The following is a 25,204-nucleotide window of genomic DNA, read 5'->3' on the forward strand; positions in this document are numbered from 1 at the left end:
TCATCCTGTCTGGCAGCTGGGCACACTGGGTGTGTGATGGGGGGATGTGAGGTTTGTAGGAGCGGGATGGGAAGAGGTGTGGGTGGACATGGAGGGATATGGGGAGATGTGGGTGGGTATTGGGGTGGTGTAGGGTTTGCAGAAGGAGTTTGGGGGGGTTGCAGGAAGAGGGTGGTGTTGGGCGTGTGAGTGGGTATGGGGTGGATGTGGGGTTTGTGGGGGTGGTTGCCACATGCCCACCCCCCACCCCCACCCCCTGCAGTGCCAGCCAAGCCAAGCCAGTGGCAGTGCTGCCAGACCTGCGTTCTATGGAGGGAGAAGGGGCCCAGCCGGACCCGATCTGGCTCATTAGCACACCTTTGGACAGGCCCCGGACGTGTGGCTCCTGTCCAAAAGCACAAGCTAGCTCCATGCGGGTCAGGTGGCGATGCACAGCCATGTGGCTGTGCCTATAATGGGCCATGGCACATTGCCGCCTGACCTTCATGGAGAGCGGGTCTAGCCCAGCCCGGCCCGACATGACCCAACCCACTCAGATACCATGCACCTTTGGACAGGTGCCGTGTGTTCTAGGCCTATCCACAGGCATGTTAGCGGGCCATGCCAGGCCAGGTTGGGTCGGTTCCCACTGGGCCCGTTCTCCCCACATAGACCATGGGTCTGGCAGTGCTACTGATGGCACAGCTCAGCTGATGCCACAGGAGGTGGGGGTGCGGGAGTGGGGCAGCCCCTCCACAAACCCCACATCCCCACTGCACACCACCCCCACCACTCCCCACACACCCCACACCCACAACCCCCTCCCCCCTCAGAAACCACACAGCCATCCCACCCCCATCCCTGCTTACCTGGGATAGCACCTGGGCCAGGTCCCACCACAGCCTTGCCCTGCTTCTGTTTGCCTTGCATGCAAAGGGTGCGTGCTGGGGAAACAGAAGCACCATAGAGTGGCTGGATACCAGAGTGTCTCTGGAGGACCCGCCTGCCCTGCTTTTCTTCCTTGGGTTTTTTTTTGATACCTGGATTTCCAGGTATCAAATTTAGAGTCAGTGCTGCAAATATGCACTGCGGGGAAGGTTTTTTTTGTTCCCAGGATGCCTACTGTGGCATCTCAAACTGCTTTGAGATGCCGCGAGAGGAACGTGCAGGCTCGTCTGGGCTCAACCTTAGAGTCTGGGGAGAAAGTGGCCATGAGTTTGCCACCATCAGTATGTCAGGGCCCCACTACACGCTCAAAATTGAAGCAGGATAGAAACCAGCTATAGAGTTGTTACACATTTTCAATCCCTAACTTTGTAGCTGGTTGGCTCTTTTTTATAGCTGGATAGTTATTTTTATGGTGTGATTAATTACTTCACACATGTGGCTGGTTTAAATTTATTGTGCAATTAACCAGTTAGTTGTGCAATTACTTTGTACTTCAGGCTGGTCTTACTTTGCACATGTGGCCAGTCTGAATTTATTGTGTGATTAACCAATTAATTGCGTAATATATGTAACATAGTAGGGGCCTTAGGAAGATGTGGACTGCTGCAGTGGGCCAAAGGAAACTGGACCAAGAAACAGAAGCAGGGGAATCAGAGTGGTTGAAAGAATTTTTTTAAATCCTCACAGCATGACTTATTTAACTATGCTCCCCTTCTAAGGACACAGGGGATAAAAGAAGTTGCTGTGGCAGTCAGCCAGCTCAGAGCCAAGAAAGGGAGAGGGGCAAGGGAGTTTACAGGAAGACACGGTCTCTCCAAGGACAAAGGACTTCAGAATTCACAAGTGAAGTGTGGTTGCCATTTTGAGCATGCAAAGTGGGAGGGCAGAGCTCAGAAATGCTACCAGCTCCCATTTATCCAATGAGGCAGCATTATCAGGCACCCAGGGGAAAAAGACTACATTACAAGAATATCATACTGCTGAAGGCTGCTTGTTTATTTTAAAATTTATTGGATTATGTCACAAGAAAGAAACTTACCTCTCTGGGACTGTCAGGCTGGAATCTACACCAGCATCCTCTTGGTCTGACTTGGGCTCTCCCACTACAAAGAGATCCTGTCCTACAGGCAAAATCACTTCCTCAGAGTGATAGTCAAAGTCATCACTGTCCCTATGCTGTCTGCAATAAAACACTGCTTTATGGTGGCATCCTGTTCAGCTCATCATAATATGGATAGGTGGAAAAAGTACTGCCCAAGGTCCAGTTTTTGTCACTGCTTTTTGCACAAGCTGATTTTTGCTCCTTGCTGTGATCTGGCTCTCCTCAGTCAGGCCATCTCTTTAACAAGTTTTGCATGCATTGTTGTTTCAATGGGTAGTCTTTCCAGAAAGGAAGGAGATCCAATATCTTTTCATAGCTCAAGTTGGGTGCATGGTACAGTACTACACTACAATAATACCAGCTATAGGGAGTGGATGCCCACTCCAAAAGTGTGCAGACACAAGTGCCCCAATGCACCTGCATGGCAGCATTTCAATAGGTGTCAGTCTGCCAACATGACCCAGAGCTGTAGAAGATACATATATGAGCAAACTATTCATAGCATGACAAGCAGCAGCAATGGGTGTTAACTAAAGGAAAATCAAGCTAGAATGCAATAGAAATGTGCACCAGAGACATTACTCCATGCTAACTTACTACACTTTAAAACAGGCACAGAATCCCACCACTTTATATGCCCAAAGAAATGCACCTCATGGGTGCAGAACATTTCAGTGCATATAATGTGCTTCAAGAAAACAACACACTATGTAGACAAGTTCAAGCTGATCAGAGATCTAGAATGAAAAGGATGAATGAGACACAGAGCCCAGCCAGCAGACCCTATCCACAGTAACACCCTTCATCCAAGCAAACTTTATTTCCACAACATGTCAAATGCGAAGCATACCGACACTTCGTGATATCTGCCACTATTCTTATAAGATTCGTGCTTACAATACCATCAGAGAAGCAGCTTAGCCACCATACCTCAATACCTATTTATTTTCAGCTACAAGTGTGTAACCAATGCCCCCATTCTCTTTGTGCCCAGAATTATGCCTTTCTTCACAGCACCATTTCTGTGAGTGCCTAAACTGCCACCATACTCCCATTTCTGCTTATAAGGTCAGAAGTCAGTTCGTCCTCTACAGACACCTGAAACTGTTTGCACTAGTGTAACAATCCATCCAAGTAATCCCAGGGATCTCAAAAAAAGCAAAATTTATGTAGCATAAGAGTAGGAAAGAGACAGAAAAAAACTAATTAAAATAAATCCAGAGATATTGTAACAATAGTACCACTAGATGGACACAAAGCCTGTGCTACAAAGTAAGGAGATTAAACTAAGAGCTAAATTTGCTCACTAGGCTTTTCCTGGCTCGTCAATTTTGAGTTTCATCAAGGAGTAAATGTGTGTTGAGCTATTATCTCCCTATTTTCTTCAATGGTAACCCACTTATCTTTTGATCTGCAAATGAGGAATTTGTCCCTTGCTATACAATAATCAATACAATAGAATACAGACAATGCACTGACCTTTAAAGTCCATTTGCTCAACCATAGTTTTTGCTAAAAAAAATAGGTTGTTCATATCATTTTTCTGTTCAATTTCCAAAAATACTGGATTTGCGTTCAATAAAGATTTTTCCCCACTTCCAAATGCATTTGACAGAATGAAAAGCAACCAACTAGAATTCAAACTGTTTCCCCTTGGTACCTCCTGGCTCAAAATGGTGCATCCCTATGCACATGTAGGTAATAGACTACAGTAGTAAAATGTTCCAATATAATCACAGCAGCAGCAAGTAGTAGGAACATTACCAACAGATTAAGGGAAGCGATTATTCCCCTCTAATCTGCACTGGTGAGGCCACATCTGGAGTACTGTGTTCAGTTTTGGACCCCCACTACAGAAAGGTGGTAGATAAATTGGAGAGAGTCCAGCGGAGGGCAACAAAGATGGTGAGGAGGTTGGGGGACATGACTTCTGAGGAGAGGCTGAAGGAACTGGGTTTATTTAGTCTGGAGAAGAGAAGACTGAGAGGGGATTGAAGAGCAACCTTCAACTGCCTGAAGGCTGGTTACAAAGAGGATGGCGCTAGACTGTTCTTAGTGGTGGCAGATGACAGAATAAGGAGCAATGGGCTCAAGTTGCAGCAAGAGAAGTTTAGATTAGATATTAGGAAAAATTTCCTTACTAAGAGGGTTGTAAAGCACTGGAACAGGTTACCCAGAGAAGTGATAGACTCTCTATCCTTGGAGGTTTTTAAGACCCAGATAGACAAAGCCTTGGCTGGGATGATCTAGTTGAGGCTGGTCCTGCTTTGTGCAGGAGTTAAGACTAGATGACTTCCTGAGATCCCTTCCAACCGTAGTTTTCTATGGTTATATGATTCTAATTTGCAGATGTTCACAAAAAGTTTGGGTTTTTTAATACTTAAAATGAAAAATATTTAAAAGAAATAAGATGAATAAGATGAAAAAAAAAATTTTTTTAATGTGTGGACTTGTACTGTAGAAGGAGTTTTCCATCAAACTAATTATTTGATTTTTTTTTAATTTACTTTCAACTAAGTAGCATAATTTTACCTGATTTTATATGGCTTTGCTTTTTAAATAGCAATGTCTCCTTAAACCACTCGTAGGACTGTGCAAAAATACGATGAAAGTCTTCCGCCCTTTTTTATCCTTATTTGATACAAATATAGACAGACAAGATGTTTGGAACTTTTATGTTTCCAACATGAGAGCCGTCAGTCATTGACAATCTCTCAGTTTAGTCTGCTGGCAGCAAACATCTAACCAGGTAAGTACCAAAGGAACTGACTGGGAAGGCAACACAGAAATTCCTTTAGGATGTCTTGGAACATGATTTTTTTTTTGCTCAAGTAAAATTTGCTTAAAGAAATGAAAGTACTTACTTGATCCCTCAAAAAGAAATGTAACAGAGTTAGAACACTGAATACCCAAGCATAATCATGAGACATGTGGGAAGTAACAGTCCAACTCATTTCAGACACATTAGTTCATAGTGAGCTGATGAAGCTAACAGCCCCTGCACTCACAGGATGATCAGGTAATCTGCTGATGGGGACAGGATTTTTTAATTCAATATTTTGTAGATTTCTGAATATTTTAATATTGTTAAAATATCATTTACAGCCACTAAGTATAGCAAATGATGAAAGACTATGAGAATCCCACTCGCTTTTTACAAGCCAAGTGCACTGTGTAAATTACAAAACATAAAATGAATCACCAAGAGGCTGCAAAGAACAGCCACTTTTCTTTTAAAACTATAACATCACAAGTGAGGCCAAACTATTTTAAGTTGATGAGAATTATACCCTATTTTAAGAAATTCAGTCTTGCAGAGATAGTTTCAGATAAATTAAATCAAAGCCTACCGCAGAAAGGGATCCATCTTCAGTTGAGGATTTTTGGTAGAGGGTAGAAATTTTTTCAGCACGCATTAGATATTCTGCAGTCTTCCTCTTCACTGCTTCTCGACGTGTTGGGCTTGATTCACCTAGATTGAAAAACAGAAGGCTGTTACTCTTTAATAAAGGTGTACAAATATTTGGGTTGCCTGCATCTTGGGTACTCTGGATTCAGACAAGCCAACAATACGCTTCCTTTTAGGTTTTATGTTCTAAGATTTAGGCAAAGATTCCATTTAAGCCTTGTTACGTACTCAAATACTTAAAATCTCTTACCTTAGTTTCCCAATCTGGAATTAATTCCTATGGAAACCAAAGCAAGAAATGAAACGAACAACTGAAATGGACTTTGTACCCATGAAAATGAAAGTAGCAAAGATTTGGTATAAACGACTGCTTATTAAAAGGTGGTGGCAAAAAACTTACTTATTTCTATCAACCTAACCTACACATCAAAGAAAGAAGGGTCAAAAATGCTCCAATTAGCCAACATACAGCAACAAGTGAAAGGGAGAGCTCTCACTTGCAGCTTTTTGCTGCTGTTTACAACCTTCCTTTTCAACTTAGAAACAAGTATTTCAAAATAGAAGTAGTACATGAAAAAACAAGTATTTCAAAATACTTTACCTGGTTGAAAGCACTTGGTCTTAAGATTTATCTTTCCCAACGCGGTCAATGCGTGCATGTATCTCATGTATGTTACTGTCTACACACACATCCTAAAATAAGGCCAGGATAACTCAAAGACTTGATATGAGATTTCGCTTTTCTGATCAGACATTCGCATGCTAGGGTGATGAGCAGCAGATAATTAGCAGGCCCTACATCACTAATCTGAATTCAGACCTATTTGATTGTGACCAAGAGTCATTTGCTAGCCTACATGAAGACAAAATGATTGTCAGTCTGGTTCCTACAGTATAGAGTTCAGAACACTGTGCTAAATAAAAATATAGCCATCACCACAAATGACAGTCTCAGAAGTCAGAACAAGGGCCAAGATTTCATAATGAATTGCCCTTTCAGCCCAGGAGATGGACTTCTCAGATCAGGGTTGAATCATATAATTGAGGCAATAAAAGGCTTGCACAGCTACTGTTTATGCTGTGTGTCGGTCTTGTGACTAAACAGAGGACCACAGGCCACAGTGCTGGCAATCCAGCACTGTTCATAAGCCTGAGCTCTGACAAGTAATCAAATCTTCACGCCTAATAAATGCTAGTAAAATAAAGGGTTGTTTTGGGGTTGGTTTGGGGGGGTCTTTTGGCTGTCTTCTAAGACTGTTTACAGGCTGGAAAACCAGAAAAGAAAAATGGTAAAAAAGGAAAAAGCTAAAAATTTGGTAGGCGGACCAAATACTAATTGTGTGTGTGTGTGTGTGTGTGTGTGTGTGTGTGTGTGTGTGTGTGTGTGTGTGTATATATATTCATTCTTATTCCATAACAGTTATAGAATAATGATAATTATAAGTCTACATGGTCTGTACCTCTTTAGGAAGTCCATGGAAGGAGACTTGCCTCACAAATAGTGAATAATTGCCCATACCAAAAGCAATCCTCTGGCTCATTCACCATTCTCCTTATGGGGATACACAGTGACTGAGACATGGGCTCAAAGGCACCTTTTTACTGTGCCACCAAGTTAACCACAAAAAGAACAGCCTTCACTAGGTGTATACCTTAGCCATGAGAAAACTGTAAAATGAACTGTTGTGAATCTTTTCCAATGGATCATACCCCTAACCCAAAGCAATTTTTCCACCAGAACTCCTGGAACACCGAGTTCAATAAGGCCCATTTCACACATTAAGTTTCTATTTTCTAGCTCTAGTCACTTTGGCCTTCTGAAGTATTTCCCTCTCTTCCAAATAATGGCTCACAGACATCCTGAGAGGCAACAGTGGCTAGAAAGGGGAGTTAAGTCTATGCTATTAGAGGTTCTATCACAAGCGATAATAGAAGTGACTTGTGGGGGGGCAGCAGGAAACATGTGCTCATCTCCTGATGAAGGGATGCTCAGTGATGAGATTCTAATTCACAGTCTCCTTGCTCCTGGATGAAGCCACCCTCCATCAGGCTAAGGACTGCCATCTACTCACCTCGACTCCAAGCAATACAGCAGGACCACAAGCCTGGTGCAACTGCTATGTCAAAAATACAGTAAGGATTTATAAGCTATTAAATGGGGAGAGGAAAAAATTAATCAGGCAATCAATGACAAGATGGAGCCCCCCAAAAGGAGTCAATGATAAGATGATGAAAATTCTAGTCCTTTCCCAAGCACCAGAAGATAAAGAGTGGACCTGTAAAAGAACACAGCGTGCCTAGCTATTACCAGCAGCTTCAACATCTTTCATATCAGCATCTGCTTCAGAGGAGCCTTGTAAAAAAATTTCCAGACCACACTGTCAAAATAGTCTGTCCCACACAAAAGAAAAGTAAAATGTGCACTGTTGGAAACTCGGGCTTTGGAAAAATCTAATGCAAACTGTAATTACAGATAGTCTGTAAAAAAAATGCAAAACAGAGTACTTTCTAATTTCTTAGAATTTAGTTCCAACCCTGTCACTTCTGCCATACATTTAGTCTTTCTAAGGCAGAAAACTTGGCTTTGTACAAATTTTAGAGTTGCTTCATTGGAGTCCCTAAAATTTCCAGCAAGACCTGGTCACTCAATGGAAGACAAATGAGCTGTCCTTCCTATTTAATTTCTCTTCAGCCAACATTTTCTTGAAACTAACTAGTATGGCATCTAGCAATTCAGCAAAGCACTGAGTTTAGAGCTATCATTAAAAAGGTCAAATTATTGCTAACTGTCAGTTAAATTTTTTAATGTGGAAAGTTATCACTCTTTAGCTATTTTTCCTATGCTTCAGTAATTTTTGAGTAATTAGACATGAGACAGGATGTCCCTTTTCAGGTCTCTGTTTTCTCCATTTTCATTAGAGATTAACTTCACTAAGAGAGAGCACACGAGAGAGAGAGAGGGTGGCTATCAGACACTAAATCTTAAAGAGTTAGGAGAGGAGAGGAAAGATGTTCACTCATTAAGATCTTTAGCCACAATAGAAAGGACTTTATTTGCAAAAATTTCTATTAAAAAAGTTTCACATCTCACTACGGACTGACAGACCAGAACTCATTCCTTCCTTGCCAGTTCCAGCTCTAAGCACTTTAACACAAGGTATACTTAGAAGAATAACTTAGTTTGTGGAAGTAAAGTTTTGTTTCCATTGTATTAGTTTGGCCAAGAGCAATTTAAAAAAAAATACTAGCTACATCCCATCTCAATTTATCTTTTAAATACTAACCTTTCTAGGCCTTAGACATGTATACTGCAATGGGGAAAAAAAAGTCAGCCACCAAATACTAAAGATACTTTACTAAAAAAAAAAAAGCCATTTAAAAACCCTGAGCAAATCACTTAGAGGATGGCAAGTGATGATAAATTATCCGATAAGCCAAATTCAGTCTTCTGCATTTACCCGTCTCTCATTTCTTACATAATTTAACAGGATACTAGTAAAAACCCTTATATTTCAGATTTTTAAACAGCAATACATATTCATAAATGCCAAAGAAATGCAAGGAGGTTATATCTGTATGTTAGAGGAATAAAGGGATATTCAAGTCATCCAAAATACACATTTAAAAAAAAAAAGTGGACAAATTTTTTTTTAATAAAAGTGGGGGGGTGAGAGGTTGTTTTGTTTTTTAATGGTTCCAGCATATTCCCAGATACAATCATTTGGAGAGCTTACAATGTCTTCATCCCATATATATCTTTTTCTATGATTATTTACACCTTGGAAAGAATACTTTTTAAACCATAAAAACAGGAAATATTTAGCTGTGTCAAAGCCTTTGATGAATCTTCACAACTGCGCATACAAGCTTATCCTGCTTAAAACTAATATTGATTTTTCATTTACGTTCTTTCCTACATACTAGAAGATTTGTGTTTCGTCTGATCAGGATCAAAGCTTTTTTCCCCCTGATCATGGAGATTAAATCAGCAATGTCATTTTAAATGTTTAAAAACGACACTGCTAAAGCAAGATATAAGAGTGTGGTAATGCTGATGACAGAGACCTTCAAATAAAAACCCTTCGAGATTCCTCATCTCAATCTCTCTCTCTCTCCCCCTGCCTTTGCTATAGAGCAGCTGTGCCTCACGCAGATTCACATGAATGAAAATATTAAGGCGAGAAACCACCCACTTAGTTTATTTTCCATATGACTTTCCTGTAATTATTTTGTAAACTGTTCATACAACAATATATAAAAACATCTGCAAAAACAGGTAATTAATGTGTCAAGCCAAACTAATGCATTTTTTATGGTGTCCATGCTTCGTCAACTGTAATTATAACTCTTTTTAAGCAAATGATGATGTGTTTGTTGCAATGTGCAAGTGGTTATTTTAGATGCTCTGTTTACTGTTACTGCAAACAGAATATAAAAACTCTACAGCTACTTTGCCACACATACAAGCCTCCATCTACACAAGCAGGCATAGGCTGCTCTCTCATTTTCCAAAAGCTTGGTATATTTCAAAGAAATAAAACATTTCTTAAAATGAAAATGGATGTTGGAAAGGCTGACCAGACCACCCTCAACCAATTAATCGTAGCCAGTAAATATAGGATATTAAACCGATATCTAGCAACTGTTCTTTTAATTTTATATTTAAGGACTACTCAGCTTTGACATATTCACTAAAATTAAAATTCCCAACAACATTCCAATTTTCTTGAGGTTCCAACATGCAGTAAAAGCATGAATCTCAAAGTTAGCATGCCACCTGGGACATCTTTACTTCACCCTATTCCTTTTCCTGTGGTCAAGTGATGAAAATATACATAAGAGCAAGAAGCATTTCTACAGAATAGATACAAAAAAGGTAGCAGATGGAATACAAGGAATACTATCAACTGTTCCAGTCAAGTATCTCTTTCTCATTCAGGATGTCTCTCTTTCAGACAGCAACCAGCAGGATGGTGATATGCTTGTTACCTAAGCCAGAGTTTGTTACTTGTTCAGTCATTAGAGCAGATTTCCATGAAAGGGAGTTCCCCATGTTGAGCTGTTAATAACAAGCCACTAAAGTGATTTAAAAAAACTAAATCTTTTCCTGATCTATAAACTTAATCCAGGGCTAACCCTCAGAGATAAAATATATTCTTGATTGGAAAGATCTCATGGTATTATCAAAATGCATTTCAGATCCTTGCACAAAGAGCCCTGAAGCTGGCTTAATTAAAAATTGTTAATGACCTGGTAAATTTCCTCAAGGAGAAAGGCCAGCATGGACTAGGATGGAAGATTTGGACCATTCCTCAATTTATAAGCAAGTAATAAACACAAAGAGGAACAAAAGTCACTGAACAGTTTACAAGATACTTGCAGTTAGATGTATATGACATCGCGTAATCATACAAATGGTGTTATCCTCCAAAGACATCAAATCAAGAAAATTACAAAAAAGGGAGAGAGAGGGAAACTGCCATTGACCAAACAGCAGAACCTCTGGTCAGGCACAACCTCTCTCTCAAGTATTCCTTTCTTTCACAAAGGCCCTTAATTCTCAACCCATCAAGAGCTTGAACAACAGCTTCCAGACTTCTACTTGCCTCTTAATACTGCCATATTCACATAGTAGCTTCAACAAACCTTCATTTACCTTGCAAGGACACATGTCATTCTCCACTTCTATCCAATACTGTTCAGTATATTTAATACTTTACATCAGGGAGTCACACGAGGCTGGTCTGCAGGCTGGATCCAGAGTGTGGAGCCACAACATCTGGTTTGCAGGGCTGCCCATAGGACTGGAAATTTGGCAACAACAGCTTTAATTGCCACAGCTCCTGGAGCCACAACAGCCACCACTCTTCCCATAGTCAAATTTCTGGCCTCATGGGCAGCCTCAAAGGCTAGATGATGCAACGCTGCACTCTGAATCCAGCTCACAGGGCTCCCCAGAGGGCTGGAAACTTGACAGTGGAACAAACAGTGGCATCGTTAAATTATGATGGCTTCAGGAGCTGCAGCAACTAACCCTGCTGCCACTCATCCCACTGCCAAATTTCCAGCCCCATAGGGATCCCCACTGGTCAGATGAAACAGCTCTGCATGCCAGATCCAGCCCATGGACCAGATCTGTGACACCCGTTTTATACCTTTAAAGGACATGTTAACTACCTTAACCCTCAAAGTAGCCCTGAAGTATTTGTTTGATGTAAATGAGAGTGGTTAAACAATCTGACCAAGAACATATTAAATCAATGAAATGTGAGGATTAGGATTTGCAAGTCGCTGCTCTCCACTCTATTTTCATGTGCCAATCAAGAAGACAGTGCCATCCCACTCGATTTGCTTTGGACATTTCATTTTTTGTTTAGTGGGCCTGTTCAGATACTCAAGAACAAGAAAAAGGTTAAATCTCATTCTGAAGTCTGACGGACAAGGTTCCAAATGAACATTCCCCTCAGAAGCTGCTCATCTCACCTACCCAAATCCATCATAGTGCACAAAGTGCTTCATCTTTCAATCCCAAAATGCATTACAAAAGGGCTACTAGCCTGATTTTACATATGAAGTAAGCAAGCTACACAGCAGCTAAGATGCTTGTTCAATGATACACAAGGCAATAACAGGGCCAGCACAGATGTGTATACACTGGACCAGGCTTCCCAAGATATTTCTGCTTATTTCTTGGCCATAATCATGATTAAGTAGAATACCCATCTCTTGACAAAGGACAGAGAGCTTTTTATAGATTGTAAGGCTGGAAGGGACCCCGTAAGATCATCGGGTCCAGCCCCCTGCACCAAGCAGGAGAGACAACTGGAGTCCAGTCTCCTCTTGAAGATTTCCAGGGTAGGCGATTGCACCACCTCTAGAGGGAATTTATTTCACAGTCTGGACACCCTACTTGTGAAGTAGTTTTTCCTAATGTTGAGCTTGAAACAGTCTTCAAGGAGTTAGTGACTATTACTCCTAGTTTTCCCCAAGGGTGCCCTGGTGAACAGTTGTTCACCGAGCCCTTGATGTATGCCTCTGACGTATAGAGAAAAATAATTATTCACCTGATCACATTAAGTGCTTCCAGTAATAAGGAGGATGGAAATCAGATTCAGAGAGGGGTTACCAACTATGTGAAAAACTGCTGTTGTCTAATTTTGCATCTGAGACTCCTGCATGGATGTAAACCCTTCTGAAGAACAAAAAACTGCATATTTATAGATACAATAATAAAATAAGCTTATCAATGCATGATTCATGCACTGCCTCTGCTGGAGTATCTTTAGCTGCCTTGGACCTGGGAAAACTGTTGACTGAACAGCATAGAAAACACTATGGAAAGAGGAGATGTACATGATCCTCAGAGATTCCTCTACAAGTCCTCCAGCAAAACCAGAGTAGACATCCTGATATTCCTCTGGCACAAAGCCAAAAAAAAAAAATTAAATGCAAACATACCTCTCAAATCCACCTTTTAAGTCATAAAGTGACAAAGGAGATCACAAGCCCCATTCTGTTTTTTAAAAACCTTTGCAGGTCAGGATAGCCATTATCTTTACTTTTTATACAATTTTACAATGAAGAACTTGCCAGAAGTTCAAAAAATTAAATCTTTTTTTCCTCTACTATTCAAGAGAAATTCTTTCTTAAGTTAGGATCCCATGTATATTTTTTAGATGAGAGAACTGGATTCTTCATTTATGCTCTTAATTCTCAAAATTAAACAAACTCAGGTTTCTTTCTTAACCAGCGTTGAGCTGGGGCACACCACCTCACATAAGTAGGTTATTCATGTAACATTGTAAATTCTATGCTTCAGAACAAAACTAACATTAAAAAGGTCAGTTAACTTTCCAGAATGAGCTTGTCACATCTTCAATGACACAATGGCATGGGGAGTTGATTTTCAAAAAGTGAGACTGGCAAAGTTATTTATCATTTAGAAGGGGAGACAGATTTAATACGGAATAAAGTATTACAATAAATTTCCTGTCTTACTAAAAATGAACAAGAAATCAGAATAAAGAAGATATTAACCATGAAAGCTTTGAGGCTCCATTCATGTTCACCTTACAGACCAATAGAGCCTAGTTAATTTGTGTTTGTGATACTACTGCTAGGATCCCAGGCAGGAAAACAGAAGGGAATTGGGCTTTAAGGGCATCTTTACACGTGCTCCAGGACTGGCAGGGGGGGCACTTTAATTAGAGCGGCTCTTGGGAGCCACTCTAATTAAAAGGGCCCACATCTCATGTATTCAGCATCCCACACTTCAAAATGGCAGCAGGAGTGCTTTGACTAAAGCTTATTTGACGAGCTTTAAAGTGCCCTGCCACCATTTTGAAGTGTAGGGACACTGAAAACATGAGATGCTGAGACTGCTGGAGCATGCTAATTAGCACGCTCCAGCAGACTCGATTAATTGAGTCTTCTCCGATGCACTAATAACAGTGAATTGGAGCAGGCATCCTACATGTCTACAGGCACCCTTGTCCAGATGGGCTCATAACGATCACCTAACTCATGTTAGGATATTCTTAAAAGGTCCACTTCACAGGTACCACAAAACACCAGGGAGAACAACACAGAGTGGTCTCATTCAACTCAGGAAAAGCATTTGTCAGTGTTGAGTGGCACTTCCTTTTGGAATCAATATTGTAAGTGAGAGTTGAGAGGGGCACAGGTTTATGACATGTGCCTATTTATCTGGCTTCCAGTCTGCACAATGTTGCTAAGGCCAAGATTTGTACAGATTAATGGATGCTGATCTCTTTTGTTTAGCCAGAAGGATTTGTCAGGAGAACTCCTCTACTATCCCTAACGAGAGACCAGAGGAAAAACATCTTGCATTTGAAAGCTTGTCTAACATTATCCCAACTACACAGTTCACCCAACAAAAGCTATCATCCTGAGAAATCCTTGCCTCTCACATAATTTCTGGACTATCATAGCTACAACATCACTCTTACACTATCATATCCCTAATGAAGGCATTTCCATACAAAGCAAAAGACTAGAAAGCTATCATCATTATCTCTTCTCTTACTTTTACTTCTTAAACCCTTCTGTTCCTTTCTCAGACGTACTCAAATAGTTTGGACCCTATCTTGCTTTCAGAACCAATTAAAAGATGCTAGAAGTTTCTTCTCTTCTATAACATGCTACCAGGAATTTGTTGGAGACTCAGTCTGTGGGCTCCCCCAAACTCCAAGTATTTAAACTCTGATGATTTAAGCAGTAAAACTTTCTCCAAAGGTTGAAAGCTTGAATCAACCATTAATAATTGCCCAATGTAACAGCTACAATACTCTTTTCATAAAAAGTTTCTTTATGTCCTTCACACTCTTCCTGCACATATCACCCAGCTGGATTTTGGATTTTTCAAAGAATGACTCTCCTTTCTATAAAAATGCAAGGGGGTAAGCCTTAAAAGACTTATTCTTCTCACAATGAAAGGAGGGTTAGCAGCACCTTCCTTATTAGTGGGTAGCCCAGCTGTTATTTTTGCTTAATTGGTTCAAAAGGACCTCTGTTCTTCTTAGTGCAAACACTTCTTACATCGCATGAACAGGCTGGCTTTGTCCATATTAACTAAACATAATCTGATACCTCAAGTGACAATGCAATCCCACAATCTAGCACAAGATTTTTGGCTAATTTTGACAGTGCTCTATAGTCCCAAAGTTCCTAGCCCACTTCTAGAAATGAGTTTTAGCTGCTGAAGACCCCATGAAACTCAGCAAGCTAAATTATTTTTTAACTGATCACATCATTGCCTTATGGCTGCTGCATGGGCAAGTGGACATTCTGGTAGCTAGGAAGGAAGTAGTTGGAGCCTTCAACATACGGGGGCAGATCAGGGTTGCAGGACAACTGTTTCTGCAAAAATGTCAGCAGCAAAATATAGTAAGTGTTGCCATTTTATAATCTTAAATTTTCAGGCTCAACAATGGGGTGAAATAAACAATGTCATTCACGCCTTCCTTTCCAGCTGTTCAAAGGTTAGAGAGGCCACTTTGTTGGTTATCTACAAAACCATGAAAAATAGCAACTTGCTTAAGCAAAACATTATTATCAGAAGCACAAATCTGCGGCAGCAAGTGGACTCAGCCGAACCCTCATTCTAAACTCTAAAACTGTCCATGAGAAGAAAACTTTAGTAGTTTTTAAGGGCTCAGACCACAACAGAGTCAATTCTCTAGCTAATGACAGCTCACATATTTCAGTGATGTTAACAGTACCAAATCCTACAGAGACACCAAAGTTAAATTGCCAGTGAGTTTTCACAGATGTCTACACATACTTTGGATAAAATACACAGGAATTAATAATAAAAGTTAAGGCTGAGGAAGTGATCTGGATATATTGTGCTCAAGGGACAAACAAGCGGGAGTCCGTGTAGTACCATAATCAACACAGTACGTAACAGGCGTGTCTTTTCAAAAAGTTTGATCCAGAGAGTCTCTCACTGAAGAAATAAGTGTAAATCTAAATGCATGAGAACAACTCTTTTAGGTAAGATAGAAGTCAATGCTCTCTAGGGGTCGGTGTGGTTCTCCAAAATACTGGAGATGTGCACGCGTAGCTAGCAGATGCATTGACACTGAGCCACAGCTCTTCTTTCCATTAATCTGTTAAAAATCATAGTCAAACCACAATAATGAGCTGCAGGAGGATTTTGCAGAAGTAAGAGATCTCCTTAGAGAATCTGCTATTAAAAAAAAAAAGAAAGAGTCATGGAGGGGGAAGAGAAGGAAGGGGGATTGGTACTCAGATCAGCACAAAAACAGAAGGAACAGAAAGCAGCCTGGTAAGAAAATAAGATGGTGCCAGAGCATGTTCTCCAACACAAGGACAGCAGAAACAGGAGGAAACCACTTCGGCAACCAAAATGATGAAAGGCATGATAAAGCACCTTACCAAAGAACTGGAGAACTGAAGGCTTCCCAGCCTCTTCACATTCTGGAGGGACTTTCTATTAAACTGAGAGAGACAACAGAGAAAATCCTATTATTGCACTCCAACGAGGCTCTGAACTGCTGAAGAGAGGAAGAGGGTCCCTGTTTCTAAATTTGGATAAATACCAACTTTCCAATTGTTAGCGATTTTACTAAAATTTGCATTCCCCAAAATCAAAGGAAAGCATCCTTCTAAGAGAGCACAAATCATGCTGCTGCAGTCCCAGAGCTCAGAAGCCAAGTGAACTGTGTTGAACAGCTGAGAGTTTGAGAGTCATGACACAGTAGCGTGACTTCTCTGATTTCCAGGACTTTTCTGTTGCGTTACAGGGCATTCAGGCTTTAACCCAATGAAGAACTTCTTTGAGGAATGGGATTACTGACAGAGAAGGAGCTGAGTGGATCTTGCTATAAGTGTTGCCTAGGGAAAAAAATTAAACCCTCACAAAATCCTTAATATGTGCTCAGAATTGCGTATAACATCAGCACAGAGATGGTTTTCTGATATATGTGAATTCTGCCAGTTGCCAGTAAACATACCATGTGGGAATGAACCCAACTTAACTGAGCCTAAATGTCTGCAGATATATTTTACATTACTTCACATAGTTGACAAGAGAATGTTACAGGGCAAAGTAGGGTAAGGAAGAAAAAACTACACATTAGGCAGCTCAAGCAGATAGCATTAAATTGGAAATATAATTCTTCAGTGTAATGATCTGTTTTAAAATATATTGTATGACAATTTTAGGATGTCAGTGTTTATACTCCTTTTGAATTATGCACTTTCTATATAAGATAAGAAATTAAATCACCATTAAAATGATTATGGTGCATCCGAACAGCACACATTATTTTTTATTTTTTATTAGCAGCAAAATGCTTGGGTGGTGGGGTGTGGGGAATAATCTTTTAGAACATCCAAATCACTCAGAACCCAACCAAAGAAAAAGTATTTTTGGGAGATTGTTTCTCCTTTAAAGTTAAAGTGTAAATAAATTAGCCTACTGCAAGAGATATACTAAAAAGGAATTACAGGTTGGTTTGGACAAGCCTTCTGCATCTCATTCAGTTCTTGAAAGATCTGTAAGATTATTTTTTATATACTTATGTTTACTAATTGTATTTGACAACACTTCTATAGATACTGAAGACAGGCATTTTGTAATACACTGGCAGGATTGATCCTCCCTCTGTATGCTATGAACATCCACTGTTAAAATTTTAACTCAAACTAAGTATAGCAATATTTCCTGCAACCAAGTCTAAATGCTGGTTGCTATGTAGCATCAGGCCCAGCAATGGACCCAACTGCAAACCTATACAAAATTTTCCTACGTCAGGATAAACACAGCTAGAGACAAATCAATAACAGCACATAATGCCTGTAGCCATTTCATTCTAGTGATAAAGCCTTCAGTTACTTTGCCTGCAGGCAGCAAATACACGCTAGACTAGACTGATTTCTGTCTACATTATTTGCTGAAAAGGGTTTGGTATCCCTATTAGGCCCTGCAATGGGGTGTATAAGCCTCATGGTACAGCAGTCACAAGGGGATCAAGGGACTGAGCTGAGTTTAAGCAATTTATTAGCAACAATGGGGATTAAACGCTTCTGTTCAAGTAAGGAGGTATGGCTGCCAAGGGGGTTGAGACATACCATCGAAAAGCTCCTCAGCATCAGGCTGGCAAGGAGCTGCCTTGAGAACAAACCAAGAGATACCACAAGGAAGGATGTCAACCAGCTGGGGAACAGTGACAGGGATATCCTTACCCCACAAGGCAAAGAAAAGACCAGATTTTCTGAGAGCTACCTTGTTAGGTACCTGGGAAAATTAGTGCCAGTATTAAAAGTGTAGCCAAAGGGACCAAAAAACTGTGGCCCTAAAGTGGCACAGGAAACTTGGAGAACTCCAACTAATCCCTCATCTAGAGCGAGTGTGAAGCAACCTCTCTCATAGCCCCATAATAATTTTAATCATATAACCCTCACTCTCTGGGAAGACGATTTAAACACTAATCTATCCCCAACTGAGTGGATAATTCCCATTTCAACTCACTTATTTCACAAACTAAGCATCTAGTTTGTTTTCAGGATGGTCAGAAGTATCACCTAGGTTTACAGACTAGTGCTCATTTAACACAGCTCTATTACATTTTTTTTTTACAGACTAGTGCTCATTTAATTTTTTGTGGAAATCTGCATCATAAGATAATTTTTTAATAAAAATTCAAAGTTGTTTTATTGAGCCTCCTATCGTTTCTTTTAAATAAGAATGGAAATAATACATAAAAAATGTAGTGCCAAAATGTCACAGAAGTAGAACCAGGGAAAATACAAATGTGGTGCCATTAACAGTGCCATACTTTCCACTGCATACACAAGGGAAACTGAAAACAAAGTCAATGTAGATTTGATTCCTTGGCTCCAGTACATACAGCTCTTCACCTCTGGAGTAATGTCATTAGTCATAGAGCTGAACTGTCCATCAGAAACATGAGACCTCCATTAGCAGAGACCACTTTTGCAAAACAGCAAACAAATTCTATCCAACTACCTTAAACTGAAGAACAGCAAGTCTGTAAGATTAAAGGAACAACATTAGCAATATTTAAAGTTAGAAAAGCATAGGTTATGCCACTAGGACAAGCCAGCAGCGAGAGCCAAGTGGGAAGAAAACCTGAAATTGCTGATCCATGTGTTCAATTTACTGAGGTGCCGTATGAAAAGATGTCTAACAATTTAGTATGAAGTTATGAAAAGAAGGGACAGATTCTTTTGCTTGTGATATAGACAGCATTTTATGATTCTGGTTTTATGTCAATTCCTATTTTCTTGGTGCCACCATGTGGCAGCAGTAAATATTGTCATTTTATACTGAAGAGAGATTTAATCCCAGTCAAGAAGTAGTTCTCAAGAAAGGCTATGTGTTGGGTATTTGCATCTTGTTAATAAAAGCCACTCCAATATCAGGGAAAAAAATGTTTTGGCTAATCTAGGAGAGAGACAGGAAAGAAAAATATTTTATTGGTGCACAAGACCACACCACCTTTACAAACTATTTCTAGATCTAGGTCTAGATTTTAGCCATGGAAAGTGAATAATTAGTGAGGTATAGGTTGGAAAAATTAAATTAGCAGGCCTTAAAAGTCAGAATCAAGGTTACAAATGCAAAATACCATGAATGTTTCTCTATCATTGTCAATTATAAAAGTAATAGTCTATTTAAATGAAAACTGTCTGATACTAGAGAAGTGTACACTGAAGAAAAAGAAAATGATGAATTAGAAACAACTTCCAAGTGGGGACTGAGAAAAAAGTTATCCAATCTATGCTTTGGGGGTACCAGTGTCCCTTGAGGGAGGGAATTACAAAAACACATATTAATTATGAATATGCTGAGCTGCACCATAGAATTTTTAAACGGGTGTATTTGAACACCCCCATAGCTATAGAGGGGGGTGAGGGTTTCCCTACCATTCTGCAGAAACACCAAAACCAGCAAGACTCAGGATCAATTAGATCTGTCAAAACCAAGGAAAAGTGCTTAGCCAAGAATGGCTTTCCTTTTCCATCCCTCAAGAGTCACAGAATAAAGGGGAAGGGGCAGAAAGAGGAAAAGTTGAGAAACCAGCCAGATACAACTCATAGATGCTCTGCCCCTGCCCATCTTAGAATTAGCCTAACCTGAGCAAGCCAACTACAGACTCTAAGGGACAATATTCTAGCAATAGACAGCTGGAGTGCAGGCCGCCCTAGGCACACTATCTGCCCACTTGATATAACTTCTGTGCTAGAAGTGAAGAAAGCATAGGTGCCGGCTATGTTAATTCTGCATCCACCACTGCATCCGCTGCATACCTTTGCAGGTCATTTCTATTCCCTTTGTGCTACACAAGTGCCACGGAAGAGGACAAACCTGCAGAACAGCTGCTGCAAAATAGTGAGTGGGATCCCCTGATCTTTTTCACATGCTAACTTAGTTTTGAAGCTGAAAAGGATGGATCAAAAATAAAGACTGAGAATTAGGATTCTTCTTCTTGACTAGCTGGTACTAAGGAAATGGGAAGGAAAAAAAATAAGATTTTGTAGGAAGTTCTGAGCACAGGAAAAAAACCCTAAGAATTTAAGGTGGATAATTAGGGAAGGTCTTTCAAAGCTGAAGCTGCAAACACTATTTTGAAAGTATCTTGGATTGTGATAACAGACAGTAGTAGTTACGATACAATGGAACATCCTTCAGAAGAACAGCAGTGAACAGTGCACAAGCCTGTAAAGTGTATCAGTATGGAATGAAGAGGAGGGCTGCTTCAACAGAAGGATCCTCTAGGCATTTAATGTCAAGAATAAAATGCATGTTGATAATACAGGTAAGGAGAAAAAGGATACTATTAAAAAACCACAACAAGCTACAGAGCAGCCAGCCTGCTGACATCACTCCAAAAGAAACAAAAGAGAGATCTTTACCAGCTCTTCTCCAGCATGGAAGCTCTCTAGCAAAGAACATGCACTCTTGACCCATTCCCATACTTTTATTTTCACCAATACTAAACCAATTATTTTTGCCTGCCAGTGTTCAAAGCAACACATGGTGTAATATCTATTATCAGAACGATACAAGGACAGCTCCAAAGGATGAGCGCTATATATCTATGAGTGCTATACAGCTATGTGAACAAGAGTAAATATCTGCAAGCCAGCCTCTCCATTGAACAATTAAAATTAAATTCCCAGTGGATTTCTGGTTAGTGCTTTCTAACAGTTAAATGAAGTCTGGATTTTATTCTTACTCAGACAGTTGGTGTGGAGTTGGAGTACTATGTAGGAACTGAACTCACGCATAAACACAACCTATAGTTCTACTGAATAGCTTCTAGCCCCAATACCCCCCAAAAAATTGTTGTAACTGAGACATTAGGGAGGAGAGGTGAAAGAGGAAGCATCTTCTTTGAGCAGCAGGGGTAGACCCTATAGAACCCTCTTACCAATATTAATCTGGTTAACTTCAACATTTTCAGATAAACTGACGCTTTACAGAAGCGAAGTGCCATGCTATGTCTACAGCTATGTTCTCTTCTGTAGACAAAAGAAACTCTATAATGCAGAATTTGGAAGCTTGTGCGTCTTCTTCCTAGAAGAGGTTGGATTAAAATCGGGTTAATTAATCTTCACTTAACTATGTAAATAAAGTGACATTTTAACAGTTCTGCAAATGCCCAAAACTATAGTTAATTATTTCAAATATTATGTAAGGATTGAGCTGCATGTAATAAAGGGGGAGGTACAGGAGCTGTACTAGACAGCAAAGCCTAACTACAACTCACTTTTAAGCAATTTTAAAAGAAGAGCAAGTATCTGGCATTTTGTAGATTTGCTTCTGAATCACTGTTCAGGCACCGAGTTTCTCATTAAAAATGAAATCACAAACACTTGCACATATACACATATCCAGCATGTGAGCTCACTGCCACCTGAAAACCAAGCATGTATCACTCCCATTTAAAACACCACTTCTTTACAAGATAGTAAATTGTTGACACTGACAGGTGATTAACACATCAAAAGATAAGTCCAATGCAGTGGGACAAGCCTTACCTTGAACACCTTCCAGGAGCAGATCAACCCCTTTCCTATAAAAGCCAAAGGCAGCTTCATAATCTTCTTCTTCCTCTTTCTTCAAGGCCAGCTTTATCAGCTCCCCTGCTTTCTCCAAGTAATCTTGTTTGCCAGCCTTAGGTTTTAAGCTCCCAGTAAACAGACTACGGTTCTCCCTCTCCCCTTCAGGTTTGCTCCATTCATGCTCAGAAGCAACACTGCTTTGTGCTAAGGCTTCAGAAGGAAAACCAAGACCAAAAGCTCTACTGGGAGAATTTTGGTCGGATGCCATTCCATCATCTAACTCGGCAAGAGAGTCTACATCAACTGTCAAAGAGATCAGGTCACTGTCACTGGAGAAACCTGGAAGCATGATCACAAATATACAGAGAAGTTTAAGTAACTAGCTGCTAAGTATTAGTATTTCTACTCATGCTCTTAAAGTTAGCAAATGTTCTTGATATCCACCAACAACATTCAACTTAAGCCAATTTAAACCATTTGTTACATTCCTAATGTAGGTCAGAAGGACATCTGATGCTCTCATTTTCTTTTCTGCCACAAGAGACTTTCAGAATTTTTTATCACAAGGCTTTTCTTTTATCAACAAGAATTTTTTATCACATTTTATTCCACTTCCATTTTAGTTGTCAAGCACAGACTGCTTAGTTTCAATATTTTGGATGAAGGATCTCTTAATACTTTTTGTGTGGAGCCAGCCTTATATACAAGGCTAATCTTGAGAACTCATGGTTTTGGAGATTATACAGGAGCTCAATTTCCTCCAAGTTACCAACAGCCTCCTCAGAACAATTCCCAGCTCAGTTCCTCTTTTCAATACAGAGAACTCTAAGCAACCAGCATGCAATCTACACTTTCAAAGTCCACTCTCCTTTGGGCTCCTGGAAAGTACAAAACTAAGCTTGTCTGTGTGGAAGAGGATACATAACAAAGCAATTTCAGGCTGAATTACAGGCAAAAACATTTTGATCCATGCTTTAAGTAAGTAAAACTAAGCAGATCAAGATCCTGAAAACCAAGTGGCTATTTGGGACTCATGTTTTTCAAAAGCCTGTTTTGGCATTTAAAACGTGTCATATATATAAGAATAGCTACTTATATCTCACCTCCACATTCTGACTGGCTGATAAGTGTCACATCATCAAGTCCACTTAGATCTTTTCGAACTAAAAAGGGTAAGAGGAGAAAGATATTACTGGCATGTTTCTTCTAGTCTATAACATAAGATGATGTAATGTCAACAAAGTGAAAAGGAGAATGATCCAGCCTTATCACAGATGGAAGTGTGTTACAGGCACCTGCACTCACATCCACTATCAGCCACATTCGTTTTGGTGTCAGGTTGTCAAAACATCAGCATCATGACTACGTTTTTAGTTTTTTCAATTCCTTGCTGCCTTAAAGGTTATTAAAAGACTGAACAGCACTGGTGCCTGCTTAGCAGGACCACTTGCAAGCCTCAAAGCAATACTGTCCTATCTAAATGCAACTGAGATAGCATTTAATCCAAGTATGAGATGTTTGTCATTCTAGAGATGGGATTTGTGGGGGGAAAAAGAACAAGAGAATGAGAACAAGATAACACCAACCTATCGATCAGGGATGAACAAGAAATCTGCCTGGACAAGTGGTCTGTGGAACCACTGATTCACTGGAGGAAGCAATTCCCAACCTTTTTGGGTTTATACCTCACTGAAAAAGTCAGCTACTCTTGTGCTAATGGAAAAGAGGCCTAGAAGTCAGGAAAGCCAGGGACAGTAAGGGACTTCATGAAAACACAGATGCTAAGGGACAACCCAAAATTCATGATTTACAAATAAGTGATAACTTGAGCAGCAGGGACTCAAAATGCACAAAATAGGCTATATATGTGTCAGTTTGTTTTGTTTGCATGTGATAGCTAGGTGACAGGAAAAGTAATTGATGGGTGAAGATACATCGATATGGCAAAGCATGTTAACTGGTATGGCTTTGAAAGAGGAGCATACTGTCTCCCCAGGCAATCAGACTTTGGCCTCAGGCAACCAGGAGAATGTTCTTCTGATGAGTCAGAAAACTGAAACGGACCTTTTTTTTCCTATTAATGTCCTTAAATGGGGATGCCTTGGCTACAATTTCCTGTTAAAAATCAATAACGATGCAGTATTCCAGAAATAAGAGCTAAGATATGAAAAAGTTCATAAAAATGAGTGAAAACCTAATTTCTAAAACAGCCCTGAAATATTATTCAACTTCCAGCTGGTTGAGACATGAATACTCTGTGTCCTAAGAGCTGCAAGGGGTATACATTTCTGGTAGGGAGAAGATGGGACATAACAGCACGCATAAAGGAACCCTGTATGGCACTTTTCCAGAGGATTTGTCAATTGGTTCAATAAGAGAATAAACTGGGAGGTGGAAATTAGGATAATGTGTGTAGGTACATGCATGCAGAGTACACAAGAAGTCAGTAAACGGCAGCCAATTGAGGTGGACTACTCTCTTAAGCTTACAAAGTAACAGGCCCCAGTTCAATTGGGTTCAATGAGATTGCACATAGCTTTTCGTGTAGATTCACCATAAAATTTGGCACCCTTTCTGAGACTCTTGTTAGTAATCTACAATTATACTGGGAAGTAGGAAAACTATTAATCTCCATCCTTCATGCCATCACCTGCAAGGAAGTGGTAAATAAAAAGTTACACAAAGTGGGCAGGTATATTATGACTGTGGAAGGCACAGATGCCTGTAAAAGCATAGAGTATTATTAATAGCAACACGATTCTCCGGCCTATTTCTGGTACATGCTTTTCTCCATTCACATAGTTTAGTATTTGTCATGGAGTTTCAGTGTCTGATTCAACCAAACAGAAAGATTTCCTGTGTGTATCTCCCAAGGTAATCTGTCTGGTTTCGATAAAGCTGCGAGACAATACAGGCCTTGACTTTTCCCCTCTAAGCTATTAGATATCCATATGCTTTTTGCTATAATATTGAATGGCTCAAAGTATCATCTGCAGTTAAAATGCGTTTGCCTCTTTAAAAAAAAAAAGAAAGAAAAAAAAGAAATCAAGCTTCTACTTCTATACTTAGGATCCAAAGCAGTAAAGCTAACAGAAGCCAGCCGAAGTAATGAAGTGGATCCAAGTATTTACATGGCTTCCATCACTGTAGTGTCTAAGTACCTGAAAAACTAATGCCTAGATAGGGAA

At 40.0% G+C, this 25,204-nt stretch overlaps 1 protein-coding gene across 1 annotated transcript in view; it reads right to left on the reverse strand.

Moving 5' to 3' along the window:
- RPS6KC1 (ribosomal protein S6 kinase C1) overlaps nucleotides 1-25,204 on the reverse strand; it is a 122,124-nt gene that overhangs the window by 71,484 nt on the left and 25,436 nt on the right. Inside the window, exons 5-7 of the mRNA XM_014522320.2 lie at nucleotides 23,120-23,179; nucleotides 21,993-22,355; nucleotides 5,380-5,501 (exon numbers count right to left, since the gene is read on the reverse strand). Of these exons, the coding sequence (XP_014377806.1) occupies nucleotides 5,380-5,501; nucleotides 21,993-22,284 (414 nt within the window). The 5' untranslated portion in view covers nucleotides 22,285-22,355; nucleotides 23,120-23,179. The remainder of the gene's footprint in view (nucleotides 1-5,379; nucleotides 5,502-21,992; nucleotides 22,356-23,119; nucleotides 23,180-25,204) is intronic.

This window comes from Alligator sinensis, unplaced genomic scaffold (genome assembly GCF_000455745.1).
Source record: "Alligator sinensis unplaced genomic scaffold, ASM45574v1 scaffold1277_1, whole genome shotgun sequence".
NCBI lineage: Eukaryota > Metazoa > Chordata > Crocodylia > Alligatoridae > Alligator > Alligator sinensis.